Source organism: Pseudophryne corroboree, chromosome 7 (genome assembly GCF_028390025.1).
Source record: "Pseudophryne corroboree isolate aPseCor3 chromosome 7, aPseCor3.hap2, whole genome shotgun sequence".
Taxonomy (NCBI): Eukaryota; Metazoa; Chordata; class Amphibia; order Anura; family Myobatrachidae; genus Pseudophryne; species Pseudophryne corroboree.
This window is the reverse complement of record NC_086450.1, coordinates 492,375,374-492,390,062: the sequence shown is the minus strand read 5'-3', so window position 1 is coordinate 492,390,062 and position 14,689 is coordinate 492,375,374. Positions and strand designations below refer to the sequence as shown.

The 14,689-nt window shown below is 43.3% G+C and overlaps 2 protein-coding genes across 2 annotated transcripts in view; both read right to left on the bottom strand.

The window, feature by feature from the left end:
- The window catches only part of LOC134943913 (microfibril-associated glycoprotein 4-like), a 43,896-nt gene extending 42,108 nt beyond the window's left edge, over nt 1-1,788 (bottom strand). The window contains exon 1 of the mRNA XM_063932480.1: nt 1,738-1,788. The gene's annotated coding sequence lies outside the window, so the exon portion shown is untranslated. The remainder of the gene's footprint in view (nt 1-1,737) is intronic.
- A 10,234-nt stretch (nt 1,789-12,022) lies between these two features.
- LOC134943912 (microfibril-associated glycoprotein 4-like) overlaps nt 12,023-14,689 on the bottom strand; it is a 58,069-nt gene continuing 55,402 nt past the window's right edge. The window contains exons 5-7 of the mRNA XM_063932479.1: nt 13,292-13,388; nt 12,990-13,184; nt 12,023-12,519 (exon numbers count right to left, since the gene is read on the bottom strand). Of these exons, the coding sequence (XP_063788549.1) occupies nt 12,272-12,519; nt 12,990-13,184; nt 13,292-13,388 (540 nt within the window). The 3' untranslated portion in view covers nt 12,023-12,271. The remainder of the gene's footprint in view (nt 12,520-12,989; nt 13,185-13,291; nt 13,389-14,689) is intronic.

The following is a 14,689-nucleotide window of genomic DNA, read 5'->3' as shown; positions in this document are numbered from 1 at the left end:
TTTCACTTTTCTATAGACCTCTCCAAATATTTATTATTTCTCTATATATATTCTCTTTCACTGCAGATGACGAGCGGGACTCACCGTTTCCACACTCACATAAACTGTGGATGACGAGTCCTACACACGAGACTGGCACACGGTACTGCTCCCCGGCCGCAGAATGCCAGCGGGGGGGGGGGGGGGGGGGAGTGAAAGAAGCCGGCTGCGCTTGCCACGCTGCCAGCTCGGTGGCAACCTGCAGTTGCCATGGGTTCTATACCCACTCTATGGGTGTCGTGGACACCCACAAGTGGGAACAGTCCCTGACCCGCATGCCGACCGTCAGGATTGTGAAGGGGCGGAATGTAGGGGGGAGGTCTCCTCACCACCGGTCGCATGACTGTATCCCGAACACATATATAGCAAGAAATAAGGTGCAGGGGAAGAGTTTAAAGTTTGCATTTACCCAGAGTTCTATGCACTGATGCCTGTTAGGGGCCAGCAAGTAGGGAACAGTTTGTAGTGCCAGGGACTGTGGAGATTGGGCGTGCCAGGATAGCATGGCACGTGTGGCTGCAAGCCATTGATGCGGATTAACTATTGAGCACAAGGAGTGCTAGAACTTTTTGTTTGTTTGCTTACTTTTCGGTTATGCACCTGTGTGACCAGGCTTAAGCCTGTGTGTGCTTTGCATAGCATCTCATTCCAGTAAAAGACAGTGTGACCAGAAGACCTGCCTCACACATCCTTTAATCCAGTACCCGTTTTACAATATATATATATATATATATATATATTCTGTATGTATATATATATATATATATATATATATATATATACTTTTGTTTTACACCCATTTATTTGTTCCGATTGTTGAATAAATAGTATTTTTAGTGTCTACATCAGTGGTTCCCAAACTTTTTGAATCACGGCGCCCTAGAGTACCAGAATTTTTTTCACCGCACCTCCAGGACAAAACTTTCTTTTTCTGAAATTTAGAACAAAATATTAAATGAAGTAAATTGTGTTTATATGTCCCCCTTAGGTTCAGTTGTGTGGTGAGGGACAAGATTTGCTTCTGTTTGTCCGCATATTTTAGATTAGCAGCCGCCAGCACTGGTTTTGGCCCATTACATTGACCATGAATAATTTGAATTGGTCCTGGAGCACCAACCCAGGGCACCCTGCATGTGTCCCGAGGCACCCCTGCATGTGTCCTGAGGCACCCCTGCATGTGTCCTGAGGCACCCGTGTATGTGTCCTGAGGCACCCCTGCATGTGTCCTGAGGCACCCCAGGGAGCCACGGCACACAGTTTGAGAGCCACTGGTCTACAGTATATGCATTTTTTAGTACTTGCTTCCATCCATCCACCAGTCAGAGCAGCTCCAGTCACTGTCCATAACTGATTTTCGTCACCATAATAAAATTCTAATAGTTATTAAGAATATATGACACAAACCCACGACCCGTGATTGAGGCACTTTGAAGCTAGCGGGATAAACTTGCAAAACTAAATTGTTTATAATAACAAAGGAATTCTTTTTATGTACAGTCGACACATGACATCATATAATACATTATGGCCATAATAAATTCCCCTATTCCCGGCAGTCTGCAGCTCTAACCAATAGGCGGAATTGCCACCAAATACAACTCATTTAAACCAATGAGAATAATTTACTTCTATATATGAAACTGCAATTAAGGGTAACAAAAGTACAATTTCAGTCTACCATCACCCGTAGCAACGTACCTCAGACTGTGTCCGACTGCCGACCAGAACTCTCCCTCCAGGTATGTAGAGATGAAGATTTACCTGTGTTCTTGTGTAATTTATACCAAGGGCTTAATATATGTGCCAGTGTGCGCAGCCAGTAATGGATTGCCCAATCGCAGTGATGTCACTTACTTTACATATCCCTTTACAGCTCCACAATGAGAACATCGCAGGGATGGGCTCCTTTCAGAGCCTCTGTCCCTGTGGGTGTACAATACATCCCGCAGTAAGAATGGCATCCTGCATTGCGATTCTAGGTAATAATATCACACCCTGCTCACATTGCCAATGTAATTCTTTATAAATTGTCACCCTGATGTTGTCCGAACAAGTATTTGTCCCTTGCGTACATGGCCGTTTGGGTCAGATAGAACAAATCCTTTATCCCATTACTTCATCTCACGCAGAGGGGACGCAGTCGTAAGGACTGTATTTGCATATCAGCATTCATAATGTCAACACCGCAATGTACAAATGTCAACGCGTGGAATGCCGGCAATGTGCCAGATTCATGTTACAAAGCAAAATGACGTGGGACACTATGATATATTACTTTATGTGGTGAGAGTGGTGGCTGGAATATGAAGGGTTTCACTTTTAAGGCCATTGAAATCATTAATATGAATGAAAGAGGGGAGACATTTTAAAAAAACTCTCTCAGCGTGAGACATGCTGGATTTATACCCCAAATAGTTTTGCACCATTTGGTTTAAACGAGGGATCATCGTGCCTTTCTTACAGGATGTTTCTCATTAAATGATAGATTGTATCAATAACGTATAATTGAGTGATGTAATTGTTACGTGGACTACAGTGTGCTATAGGCTACGAGTTTCCTCCTGGGTGTCCACATGAAGGGTAAAGTTCCGTAGCTGTTGGGTCAAACCCTGGATCTCGCCAGACAGAATCTGGGCCGTATTTTGTGCTGGATCCATCCGGACACAAACGACCCATGGAGCTACGGTTTTTGGCTGGTGATATTATTATGTGGACTACAGTGTGCTGTGAGCTATCTGATGGTTCCTGGTGACACTCACGCAATTACCCTTACCCTCCTGCAGCCAAAGACTTTGCCTATAGCAGCCGTCTTTGCAGGGCAGATTAGGTCCGCCCCGTACTCAGATTCCCCCAGGTTTTATGTATGGACAAGGCGGCTATTGGAGGCTGAGCAAGAGTAGGTTGCAGTACGGGGAGACGTACACAGAACCCTGGCTAGATGTTGCTGCACTATTTGCAGACAGAGACAAGATAACCTAATGCACGTAAGTGCAACAATGCACAGGTTGGAATATAAAATGACAATATCTATGTACATGCAACAATGCACAGGGTGTTATGAACAACAAGACTGTAAATACCTGTACTAATGATTTGCAATGCAACAATGCACAGGATGGATACAATAAAGAAACGTAGGCAAGACAGGTCCTGTGTGGAAATTCCACACCAAAACCTTAGTTCACGGCTAGCTAGATCAGATCAGGAATCAGTCAATCAGGATCTCAGAATCACGGGTATTTTACAGGCTGGCAGGTTCTCACATGAGCTGACAGGTCTCACAAATGTAGGAACTATCACCAGTGATTTGAGAGCGGCCAGGAAGGGAATATAAATGGTGCTGCACCAACCACTGCTGAACCCTGATTAACAATCCCATGCAGCTGCCCAGCTGCACATCCCTACATAGACAGCTGAGTACTTAATTACCCAGCAACAGTAATGTTGTAACATAATGTATCAGGATATTAGTCTCGGTGTTAGTTACATATAAATGACTCTGTATCTGTTTATATATTGTGGGGGGGGGGGGGGGGGATGGAATCTTCAAGTCCCATTGTACAGAAACTAAAAGATATGTAGATTACTCACTGGGAGGAGTTTAACCAGGTAATGGAAAGTCAAAGATATATTATAACCTAATTAACTGGTTAAACTATATCTGAGTATAATAAAGCGGGTTACATTTATTGTGGAGCGGACCAGAAAGGACAATCTCCTACCTATAATGTGTGTGTTATAAATGGTTATTATTCCATTGTAGAGTATGTACTCGGTCATGGTATTTTAAGTAATTAATTCTTACTATTAATGACCAGGACCCAGAGGGGTATATATAGACAGATCCATGGAGATAAACTACACCTCCTGATGAAGTTCTGACAGAACGAAACGCATTGGGCGTGATTAAGGACGTGGACGCTGTGACGCCACCCGCAGGGTCCGAAGCTGGTGTGGAGGAGAGCCAGTCTGTTACTAACAGTTCAGGAAAGTGGCTAAGTGACTGCTACACTTAACATAATATATATATATATATATATGTATAGAATGTGGATGGCTTGTAGTACTGAGAGACAACGCTCTGCTCCCATGATACAAACACAGGTGGCACTCCTCGGACTACAAAAAATAGTGATGTTTATAAATGAAAAAACGGCATGAAGAGTCTTCATGCTGTTTTTTCATTTATAAACATCACTATTTTTTGAAGTCCGAGGAGTGCCACCTGTGTTTGTCTCATGGGAGCAGAGCGTTGTCTCTCAGTACTACAAGCCATCCACATTCTATACTTGCAAGGAGGGCACCCCGGCCATATATGTGTTATACATGAGTGCCTACTGCAACATACGGAGATATATATATATATATATATACACATACAGTCAGTCACATATTGCGGGGAATCTCTGGCAGCTCTGGCTGCAGCTGGATGCTGGAGATTCCCCGCCCACTGCGTCTTCTCGGTACACTTGGAGTGTGTCTTGGGTATTTAAGGTAAGTTTTGTTAATGCACTGTTTGCTTCTCCATCATCTGTCCTTGAAAAAAATACCCTGCGTGCTGATGAAACGTCAGACTAAGGATGTCTTTTCACTAATACACTGCTTTTCTAAACAAGTCCGTGGCATGCCATATATAAATCCTATGTCTCCTTCCTATACAATCCAACAATAAAGGTGCTAAAGCAGGTTCACCTGCAAGCTAGTACTGTGCGAATTTGCATTTCTGATTCAGGATATCAACTAAGAAGGTTATGAATAAATCACATTTGTTTGTAAAAAGCTTCACAATATGCATCAAAGTGTCAATTATCAATATGTGCCTGTGCCGCATTGTAATACCAACCAGATACTGTGGCAACAAAAGGTCCTGGAATTATTACATCAATATATGAGAGATTAAAATAAGATATTTATATCTCTGAAAAATGTGGCATGTTTGATTTATTGTGAGCACACATCACTGGCATTACAATAAATAGTGGTTGTGTAAGGATGGTATTACCAACTCGTGAATCATACGTGTCTGGATTAGCTGTACACTTAAAACAGCATTATATGTAGTAGTATCAACATCCATATATAAATCCTATGTCTCCTTCTTATATAATCTAATAAAGAGGTGCTAAAGCGGGCTTATTTTTAAGATAGTACTGTGTGAATTTGCAGTTTTATCAAGGATTTTGCTGTAATTGCAGGATATCAATTAAGGGGTATTGGTTAGTGAGCATACACCCCAACAGGGGCAACCCATAATACCCAATATTAAAGAACAATTTGCCAGCATCTGATCATATACATCATATACCGGTGCTATTTAAGACAATAAGAGCCTCATATTTATAAATAATCAGACAGATAAACTGTCATCCGGGAATTTGCAGTGTTGTTTGCAACATTCGTATCACATTACTATATAGCAACAAATGTTGCATTGTGATTTACAGAATTGAGAACTCACCAGGAATGTTACAACACTGATACATTTAACCCTGTATAACCATCACTGGCAAAAGGAATTAGTGGTTGTTTCTAAAAATTAAACAAATTATTCAATAATTTTTTGAATCACAGGTATTTATTGATTTATAAATCAAGACAGCGTACCAGCATTTTCTTTTAAATACATCTTTATACACATAAATTAAAATTTTTTTTTTTTACACGTTTTTCTGTCTCTATTGTTTTAATATTTCACTCTACATGTCCCCTTTATAATAAGGGGACATATAATACATCATATGTGGTAATAATAAAGGCACTTATATCACATGTGGGTATTGAGAATCTTTCTTATAGTTTACATTATTAATAATAAATTATCTGAATGTATCATATTTTTGATTAAAAAAGAATTTAGGGAATGAGTGCTGCTACAAAAAGTTGATTTGCTTTTTTCTTCTTCAAACCTATATATTTATATCAACAAGCAGCACCACTTTAATACACTTGTGTTGAAATATTTGTTTGGTCAACACAATATGTTACATTATAAATATTCCCTACATAGGATCATTTATTTATAATCTGGTGCGGGAGTCTCTTTAACTTGAAATCGCATGTGTGTATGGGGCATTATGTGTAAAAGGGCATTAATAAAGGTTGTCATAATGTGTAAGGCGCATTATATTCATAAGGACATTAATAATGTGTCTCATATGTGTAAGGGACATTATGTGTAAAAGGGTATTAATAAAGGTTGTCATAATGTGTAAGGCGCATTATATTTATAAGGACATTAATAATGTGTCTCATATGTGTAAGGGGCATTACTGTGTGGAATTATGTGTATAAATGCATTACTAATGTGTGGCATTATGTGTATACGGTGCTCTACTATGTGGTGTTTCATATAGAAAGGGCACCACTGTGTCGTCTAATGTGAATAAAGAGCAACAGGGTGTGGTGTAATGTGAATAAGGAGCAATTCAGTGTGATGTAATATGAATAAGGAGCTCTACTGTGAGGAGTAACGTTTATAAGGTAAAGTGATACTACTGTGGGATGTAATATGAATTATGGAAGCTATTGCATGATCAAATGTGAATAAAGTTGCAGTACTGTGTGGCGTAATTGGGGTTACTATTGTGTGGCAATGCCCCTTGCCAGCAAAAACAAACCCCTTTTTGGGCTGTGTGCCAAATGTGCAAACTGTTCCTATTTAAAATATAGGGGGTACAACCCCCAAAATAAGGACTGCTATGGATGAGGGGTGATGGTGCTGGGAAAGAGGTGCAAGGTCAGAGGTGGAACCAGCGGTGGTGCTAGGGGGCACCAGCCAAAATCTTGCCTAGGGCATCATATTGGTTAGGGCCGGCTCTTATGCCACCTGTACTTGTCCTGCACTGACTGGTGATAGTCCGTCTGCACAAACAAGCCGTATGTGACTGTATATGCATTTAAGGAGGGCACCCCAGCAATACCACAGACCATTGAGTGCCAACTATACCAGATATATATATATATATATATATATATACACAGCAAATCCCATGTGTATGGGAAGGATGGCACTCCACGGACTTCTTAAACAGAATACATTTATTGTCCAACATTTCAAGGCCTAAACAGCCTTTTTGTCAAGGTGCTGCTGTTTAAGAAGTCCGTGGAGTGCCGTCCTTCCCATACACATGGGATTTGCTGTGGATTATTTGTAGGAACGGCACCCCGGCAGCTGGACAGCATAATTGAGTGCCTCTCAACATATGTGTATATATATATATATATATATATATACACACACACACACACACACACACACACACACACACACACACACTCAGTGCAGTATCACCTGAAACTGAGTAGTAGACAAGCAACTGCATATGAAATCTAGACATAGGTGAATGCGCATGGTGGTGGTGGCAGTGATATATTTTCTACAACCACGTGCACCACCTGAGTGAGCAGTTGGCATTTAACCAGTGTCTGTGTAAACGAGGGTTTATTTCCTTCCTAATATTAATCTCTTATCCATAAAGCAAATGTACTACTGTATTTTTATAATTTATTAACTTCTCATAATCACTAATTATATACCTTTTAATTAGAGATGAGCAGGTTCGGTTCGTCGAGATCCAAATCCCCCTGAACTTCACGTGGTTTACACGGGTCCGAGGCAGCCTCGGTTCTTCCCGCCTTACACGCAAAACCCGAACGGGGGAAAATGTCATCATCTCGCTGTCGGATTCTCGCGAGATTCGGATTCCATATAAAGAGATGCGCGTCGCCGCCATTTTCACTCATGCATTGTCGAGATAGTGAGAGGACGTGGCTACGTTCTCTGCCTGAATAGCCCAATATCAGCTCAATATCTGTGCTCAGTATCAGTGCTGCATTGTGGTGACCAGTATATAGTAGTACAGTACAGTAGTCCAGTGCTGTTCTCGCTGCCCAGTGTCAGTTCTATTATCCTGAACAGTCTGACGAGTCCTCTCCTAACTGGGATTCCTCCGATGGATCCTTGAGTGTAACGCCTACTGCTGCTGGCACTGCTGTTGTTGCTGCTGTACTACTTCCTGTAAGCAATTGACTGTCCAACAGTCCTTTGCGAGGAAGATGAAATATCACAGCAGTCATCCTGTTGCAAAGCGGATAACTGAGGCCTTGACAACTATGTTGGTGTTAGACGTGCGTCCGGTATCCGCCGTTAGTTCACAGGGACTTAGAGAATTGATTGAGGTACTGTGTCCCCGATACCAAATACCATCTAGGTTCCACTTCTCTAGGCAGGCGATACTGAGAATGTACACAGATGTCAGAAAAAGACTCATCAGTGTCCTAAAAAAAGCAGTTGTACCCAATGTCCACTTAACCACGGACATGTGGACAAGTGGAGCAGGGCAGCATCAGGACTATATGACTGTGACAGCCCACTGGGTAGGTGTATTGCTTCCCGCAGCAACAACAGCAGCGGCGGCCCAGTAGCAGCATCTCGCAAACGCCAACTCGTTCCTAGGCAGGCTACGCTTTGTATCACCGCTTTCCATAAGAGGCACACAGCTGACAACCTCTTATGGAAACTGAGGAACATCATCGGAGATTGGCTTACCCCAATTGGACTCTCCTGGATATTTGTGATATTGGACAATGCCACCAATATTGTGCGTGCATTACATGTGGGCAAATTCCAGCACGTCCCATGTTTTGCACATACAATGAATTTGGTGGTGCAGAATTTTTTTAAAAACGACCGGGGCGTGCAAGAGATGCTGTCGGTGGCTCGAAGAATTGCCGGCCACTTTCGGCATTCAGCCACCGCGTGCCGAAGACTGGAGCACCAGCAAACACTCCTGAACATGCCCTGCCATCAGCTGAAGCAAGAGGTGGTAACGAGGTGGAATTCAACCCTCTATATGCTTCAGAGGATGGAGGAGCAGCAAAAGGCCATTCAAGCCTATACATCTGCCTACGATATAGGCAAAGGAGGGGTCTTCTGCCTCGTCTTTCAACCACCATCCACAGTTCCACAGTTCATCATCTACAGTCTCGTCTTTCAAACCACAGTCCACAGTTCTTCGCCTCCAGCCACGTCTTTAACCGCTATCCACAGTTCCGCAGCTCATTAATCACAACCTCGTCTTTCAAGCCACAACCCACAGTTCTTTACCCGCAATTACGTTCCTTAACCATCGTGCTCCAGCCTCAGTTCTCTACCTCAGCCCTGTACATAATACTTTCTATTGACTCTCAAACCCCGCCTACGTTCTTCATTGCTCTGTGTCCCATGCGAAGGAACTATATCCAACCCCCTCATCTTGTTCATCCACAGCCTGCTACCTCCTCGGGCAAATCTCAGCTGCCGGATCCTCATACTTTGCTAGACGTGACACATATCGCTGCAGCCGCGGATATAGGGGGGGGGGGGGGGAGCACGGCCACTGAAGTTAACTGGAAGGGAGGGGGGCGGCCGACCGGTGGTCTGTCATCCGCCGCTGCGACCTGTGTTGGCGTAGTCCCCCCTGCCAGGGCAGATCCTCACCCGCAGGGATGCCCGACAAAAATCACAGAAGGCAGCAGCGGCAGCCATTGTTCATGTTTCCGGGTTCCGGCACCGCTCCGCAGTCCGCGCTACAATCAAGTAACTCTGCAAAACTACAGCTCCCAGCAGCCATTGCTGCCGGGAGCTCACAGCAGCAATGGCTGCTGGGAGCTGTAGTTTTGCAGTTACTTGATTGTAGTGCAGACTGCGGAGCGGTGCAAATGCCAAACCCCGGAAACAAGAACAGTGGCTGCTGCCTTCAGTGGTCTTTGCCGGTCATCCCTGCAGGTGGGGGACACAGGGGCATAGTGAATCTGCCCCTTGGCCACGGGTGGCACAGCCAGGCGGCGCCCCTCCTCAGCTGGCGCCCCTGACGAGTGCCATCCTGGCCAATGGCTAGATACGCCCCTGATCATCAGGATAATTCTATTCAAGAAAGATTGCACACAGGTATATAAATAGTAAGAATGTATTTATAGAAGCAATTGATACTCGCACTGTTCACATGTATTAAAAAACAGTATGGGTCAAATACAATGTAAGATACAAGAGAGATAAAGAGACATACAGAGAGAGAGAAAGAGGTGTGTGTGTGTGTGTGTGTGTGTGTGTGTGTGTGTGTGTGTGTGTGTGTTACCACATGGTTCCTTTGTGTGTCCAGACTCCATTTTGGAAATGAAGGAAACTCCCATGATTCTGTATGGTCTGCAAGTGTATGGCTCAAAGGGGATGAATGAAACACAAGGTAGCAGCCATCTTGTTGTACAAACCAACATTTCTCACAAATACTCCACTATATAGCATTCCAGAATGTATTGCAAGATACACCACAAACCAACCACAATCTGTCACAGGTAATCCAATATATAAATCACCATCCAATAGCAGTATTCTGAGGACATTATTAAAAGGTATGGAATTAGTGATTATGAGAAGTCATTAAATTATAAAAATAGTACATTTGCTTTATGAATATTAGAGTAATATCATGAAGGAAATAAACCCCCCCTTTATAGTCTAGTTTGGGCACATGCCACCACTCGGATTGATGAGGAATTACAGGTCACTGGTAAGCAAAACCCCAAACAATCTGTAATGTAAAGCACTCTGTGGTAACGTCAGTCCAACCAGCCCCGCTCCTGTTATTAAAGAAGAACCACAATAGGTACTTGGATTCTGCCCAAATACCCCTAAGCATTATCTATATCTGAGCTGCCCAAAGCTTTGCTTGTGGCCCCGGACTCTCAGGGAGCCTAGTTGGCTCTGTTGGATGATGCTATGGTGGTCATTCCGAGTTGTTCGCTCTGTATTTTTTCTTCCGCAACGGAGCGATAAGTCGCTAATGCGCATGCGCAATGTGACTGCGCCAAGTAAATTTGCTAGGCAGTTAGGAATTTTGCTCACGGCATTACAAGGTTTTTTCTTCGTTCTGGTGATCGTAATGTGATCGACAGGAAGTGGGTGTTTCTGGGCGGAATCTGGCCGTTTTATGGGTGTGTGCGAAAAAACGCTGCCGTTTCTGGGGAAAACGCGGGAGTGGCTGGAGAAACGGAGGAGTGTCTGGGCGAACGCTGGGTGTGTTTGTGACGTCAAACCAGGAACGACAAGCACTGAACTGATCGCAGATGCCGAGTAAGTCTGGAGCTACTCAGAAACTGCTACGAGGTGTGTAATCACAATTTTGAGAATGTTTCGTTCGCAATTTTACTATGCTAAGATTCACTCCCAGTAGGCGGTGGCTTAGCGTGTGCAAAGCTGCTAAAAGCAGCTTGCGAGCGAACAACTCGGAATGAGGGCCTATATTTGTATACTATTCAATCCAAGGACATATTTTTAGAAGATAGAAATTAATCAATAATACCAGGGTCCTTCTACTTATATAATCCCTTGTAACCAGCTACACACATGTAGAAGACTTGTGTCAAATTGCACATGACACGTTATTTCGCCACAACATACAGTGTCTGCCATATTGCTTTATGTCCCCGGAAGAAGAGACTCCCTCAAACTCTGCTGTTTGTTGTGAAATTCTTGACACCATTGGCCCCATCAAGACCAGGACAGGTTTCATGCTTTCACTTGTTTTACATGAAACAGCTTTTTTTTTTGCCTAGCAAATGAAATGATTTATTGTTTTTTGTGTGTTGTCTTTCTTTGGCTATCATATTGAAATGCATTAGTGAAAGAACATGGGATTTATATCTTTGTCAAAAAACTTATCCATGATACGTCACAAAAATACTAGGTCAATAGTGGAGCCCCAGAAATGCATCACTATAGACATATAGGTCGGGTTCTCTTTCTGCAAATGTGTGAAATAAGATACTCTATGGAAACTGGTGTAGAACTGAGTCTACATCCGCCCTACAGTCTCCCAATCACTCTGGCTCAATGGCACAAAGATCACATGGTTGAGGTATCTTGCAGCGGAAATTACCCAAACTGGGGCACATTGTGTATCTCATCGATATACCGGAGTACCGCATTCAGTATGTTCCACCAGAGTTTACTTTATTTTTGCATAGTATTTATTTATACTTTGTTCTTATGCCATTAAATGTACAGATATTGTGTGAGCTCAGAAAAGGAAGCTATAAGCCCACCCTAGGGCAAGAGGCCATTCAGATTGTAAATGGAGGGGTAAAAGAGGGAAGGGGGAAATGAAGAACAGAAATGTGGGGCTGCTTTGTCTTTCATCCAGCAGTCTGGTAATGCTTATGATGCTACACATTGGCTCTACTGCCCCATCTCTTCTTACTTCACTGCAATCTTCATCTCACTCTTCTTGAGCGAGTAGTAATGCCCTCTCCAACCACCCCATGTGATGCCGGTGCCATACTGGGTGATGGGGCCTTTCAGGTATAAGCCGTTGAGGTTGGCGCTGTGGCAATCCTTGTACCAAGAGGCTCCTTTATATGTCACTGCGCAGTTTCCGTGATATGTGTCTCTGTCATTGTCATAAGTGGAGAAGTTCATCTCATTCTGAGAGCCTAGAGAGTCTTCTGTAAAGGAAGAACATACATTTGGTTGCTTACTATACAGACGGATGGGATGAATGTCTCTGTCTCTGCTTACTCTCAGGTACTGCGATAATATACTGATAAAGAAGTAAAAAGAACAAAGTGATTTACCTGATAGCCTGGCTCATGCTTACTGTACATTTCCATACTGAGAAACTCTGTCCTGCTAACTCAGCAGTGGCAAGAAAGTCATCTACAGAGCTTTGTTTAGTCACTGACTGGAGGTTCCACCGGCCCCAGCCATATCCGTCATTTAGTTCACTTATTTATTAAGTTTTCACAAATGTCAGTTTTCTACTCTAGGCTATGCCATCTGCACAATACTGGATTCCTGTAGGTCTCCATGGACCAGGTCTGTTGTCTAATCCCCACAACAGTCCACCTTTAGTCCAGGGACTTAACAATGAAGACATAAAAATTAAAACATGGATTTGGGAGTTTTTGTCACTCACGAATAGGCCTGTTGTTATCGCCCTCCTGAAATCCAGCGATGTGCAGTTTATAGCCGTCTTCCTCAGGAGAGATGGCAAGAGGAGAGATGGAGAAGATATTATAAATCACAAAACGGGCATCATTGTCAAAATCCTCCAGGTTGATCTGAAGACGATAGGACCTCTTTTGGGTGAGAAGGTGAATGTTCTTCAGACCTGGATAGGATAGAAAGGTGAGTTTTTACATAACCTTTTTATTTGTACAGGAACAATGATGAGTCGGGAAGGAAGGTTCTCAGGAATGTGAAGCATGAAGGACTTACCCAGCCAGTACTCTCCATCTGCTCGGCCAAATCCTTGTTCATAATCCTTCCAGCCACGGTAAAAACTCACACTCCCATCAAACCTCTTCTGAAACACCTGAAGATGAGAAGAATGAAATGCTCAGGAGTAAAGTGTAGGACATATCTCTTAGCACAAAGACAATGAATAGCCCACCCAGAACCGACAGGCAGAGGAAGATGTAGGGGCCTATTTATCAATGAGTGTTAAAACTCATTGTAAATGTTAAAACTCATTGTAAATGTTAAAACTCATTGCGTATGATAAATGGTGCTCCAGCCAAACAGTTCCTAATTGTCATATGTTTGAAAAATGACAGTTAGGAGCTGATTGGCTGGAGCACCATTTATTATCCACAACAAGTTTTATCACTTGTTGATAAATGGGCCCCATAATGCTGTCATGGGAAGTAAAGTGAATGAAGGGAGAGGACTTGTTATCATTACAGGGTCCATGATGGAAATAGCATCTATCCTGATTCCTGCTCTTTGTCTGCAAACATTGTGCCTGGGTTAGTTTTTCATTTTAGGTTTCTGTTTATTCTTACAGTGATACATTTATTATATTTTAATTAAACACTATGGGGTATATTTACTAAGGTCCCGATTTTGACCGAGATGCCGTTTTTTCTTCAAAGTGTCATCTCGGTAATTTACTAAGCAAAAATCTCGGCAGTGATGAGGGCATTCGTAATATTTTGGAAGTCCTAGGAAAAAATCACAAATCAATACACCATCGGTCAAATACGCCTGCAATTTGCTAGAAATCGGTCATTTACTAAAAAGTGCAAAACACAAACACTGCCGACAATAGCCAAACACTGCCGTGCTAAAATACAAATCGTGAAAAAGTGCTAAAAAAAAACAGACCTGCTTTTTTATCCTGTGTTTGTATAGGCATGCACGGATCCATGAGATCCGTGCATGTTTATCAGTGGGAAGGTGTGGGAAATGTTATAATTTTTTTTTTTTTAAATGCGTGGGGTACCCCCTCCTTAACCAAACCAGCCTCGGGCTCTTTGAGCCGGCCCTGGATGCAAATATATGGGAAAAAAATTGACAGGGGTTCCCCCATATTTAAGCAACCAGCACCGGGCTCTGCGCCTGGTCCTGGTTCCAAAAATACGGGGGACAAAAAGCGTAGGGGTCCCCCGTATTTTTGAAACCAGCACCGGGCTCCGCTAGCTGGACAGATAATGCCACAGCCGGGGGGTCACTTTTATACAGTGCCTTGCGGCCGTGGCATCAAATATCCAACTAGTCACCCCTGGCCGGGGTACCCTGGGGGCGTGGGGACCCTTCAATCAAGGGATACCCCCCCAGCCACCCAAGGGCCAGGGGTGAAGCCCGAGGCTGTCCCCCCCATCCAATGGGCTGCGG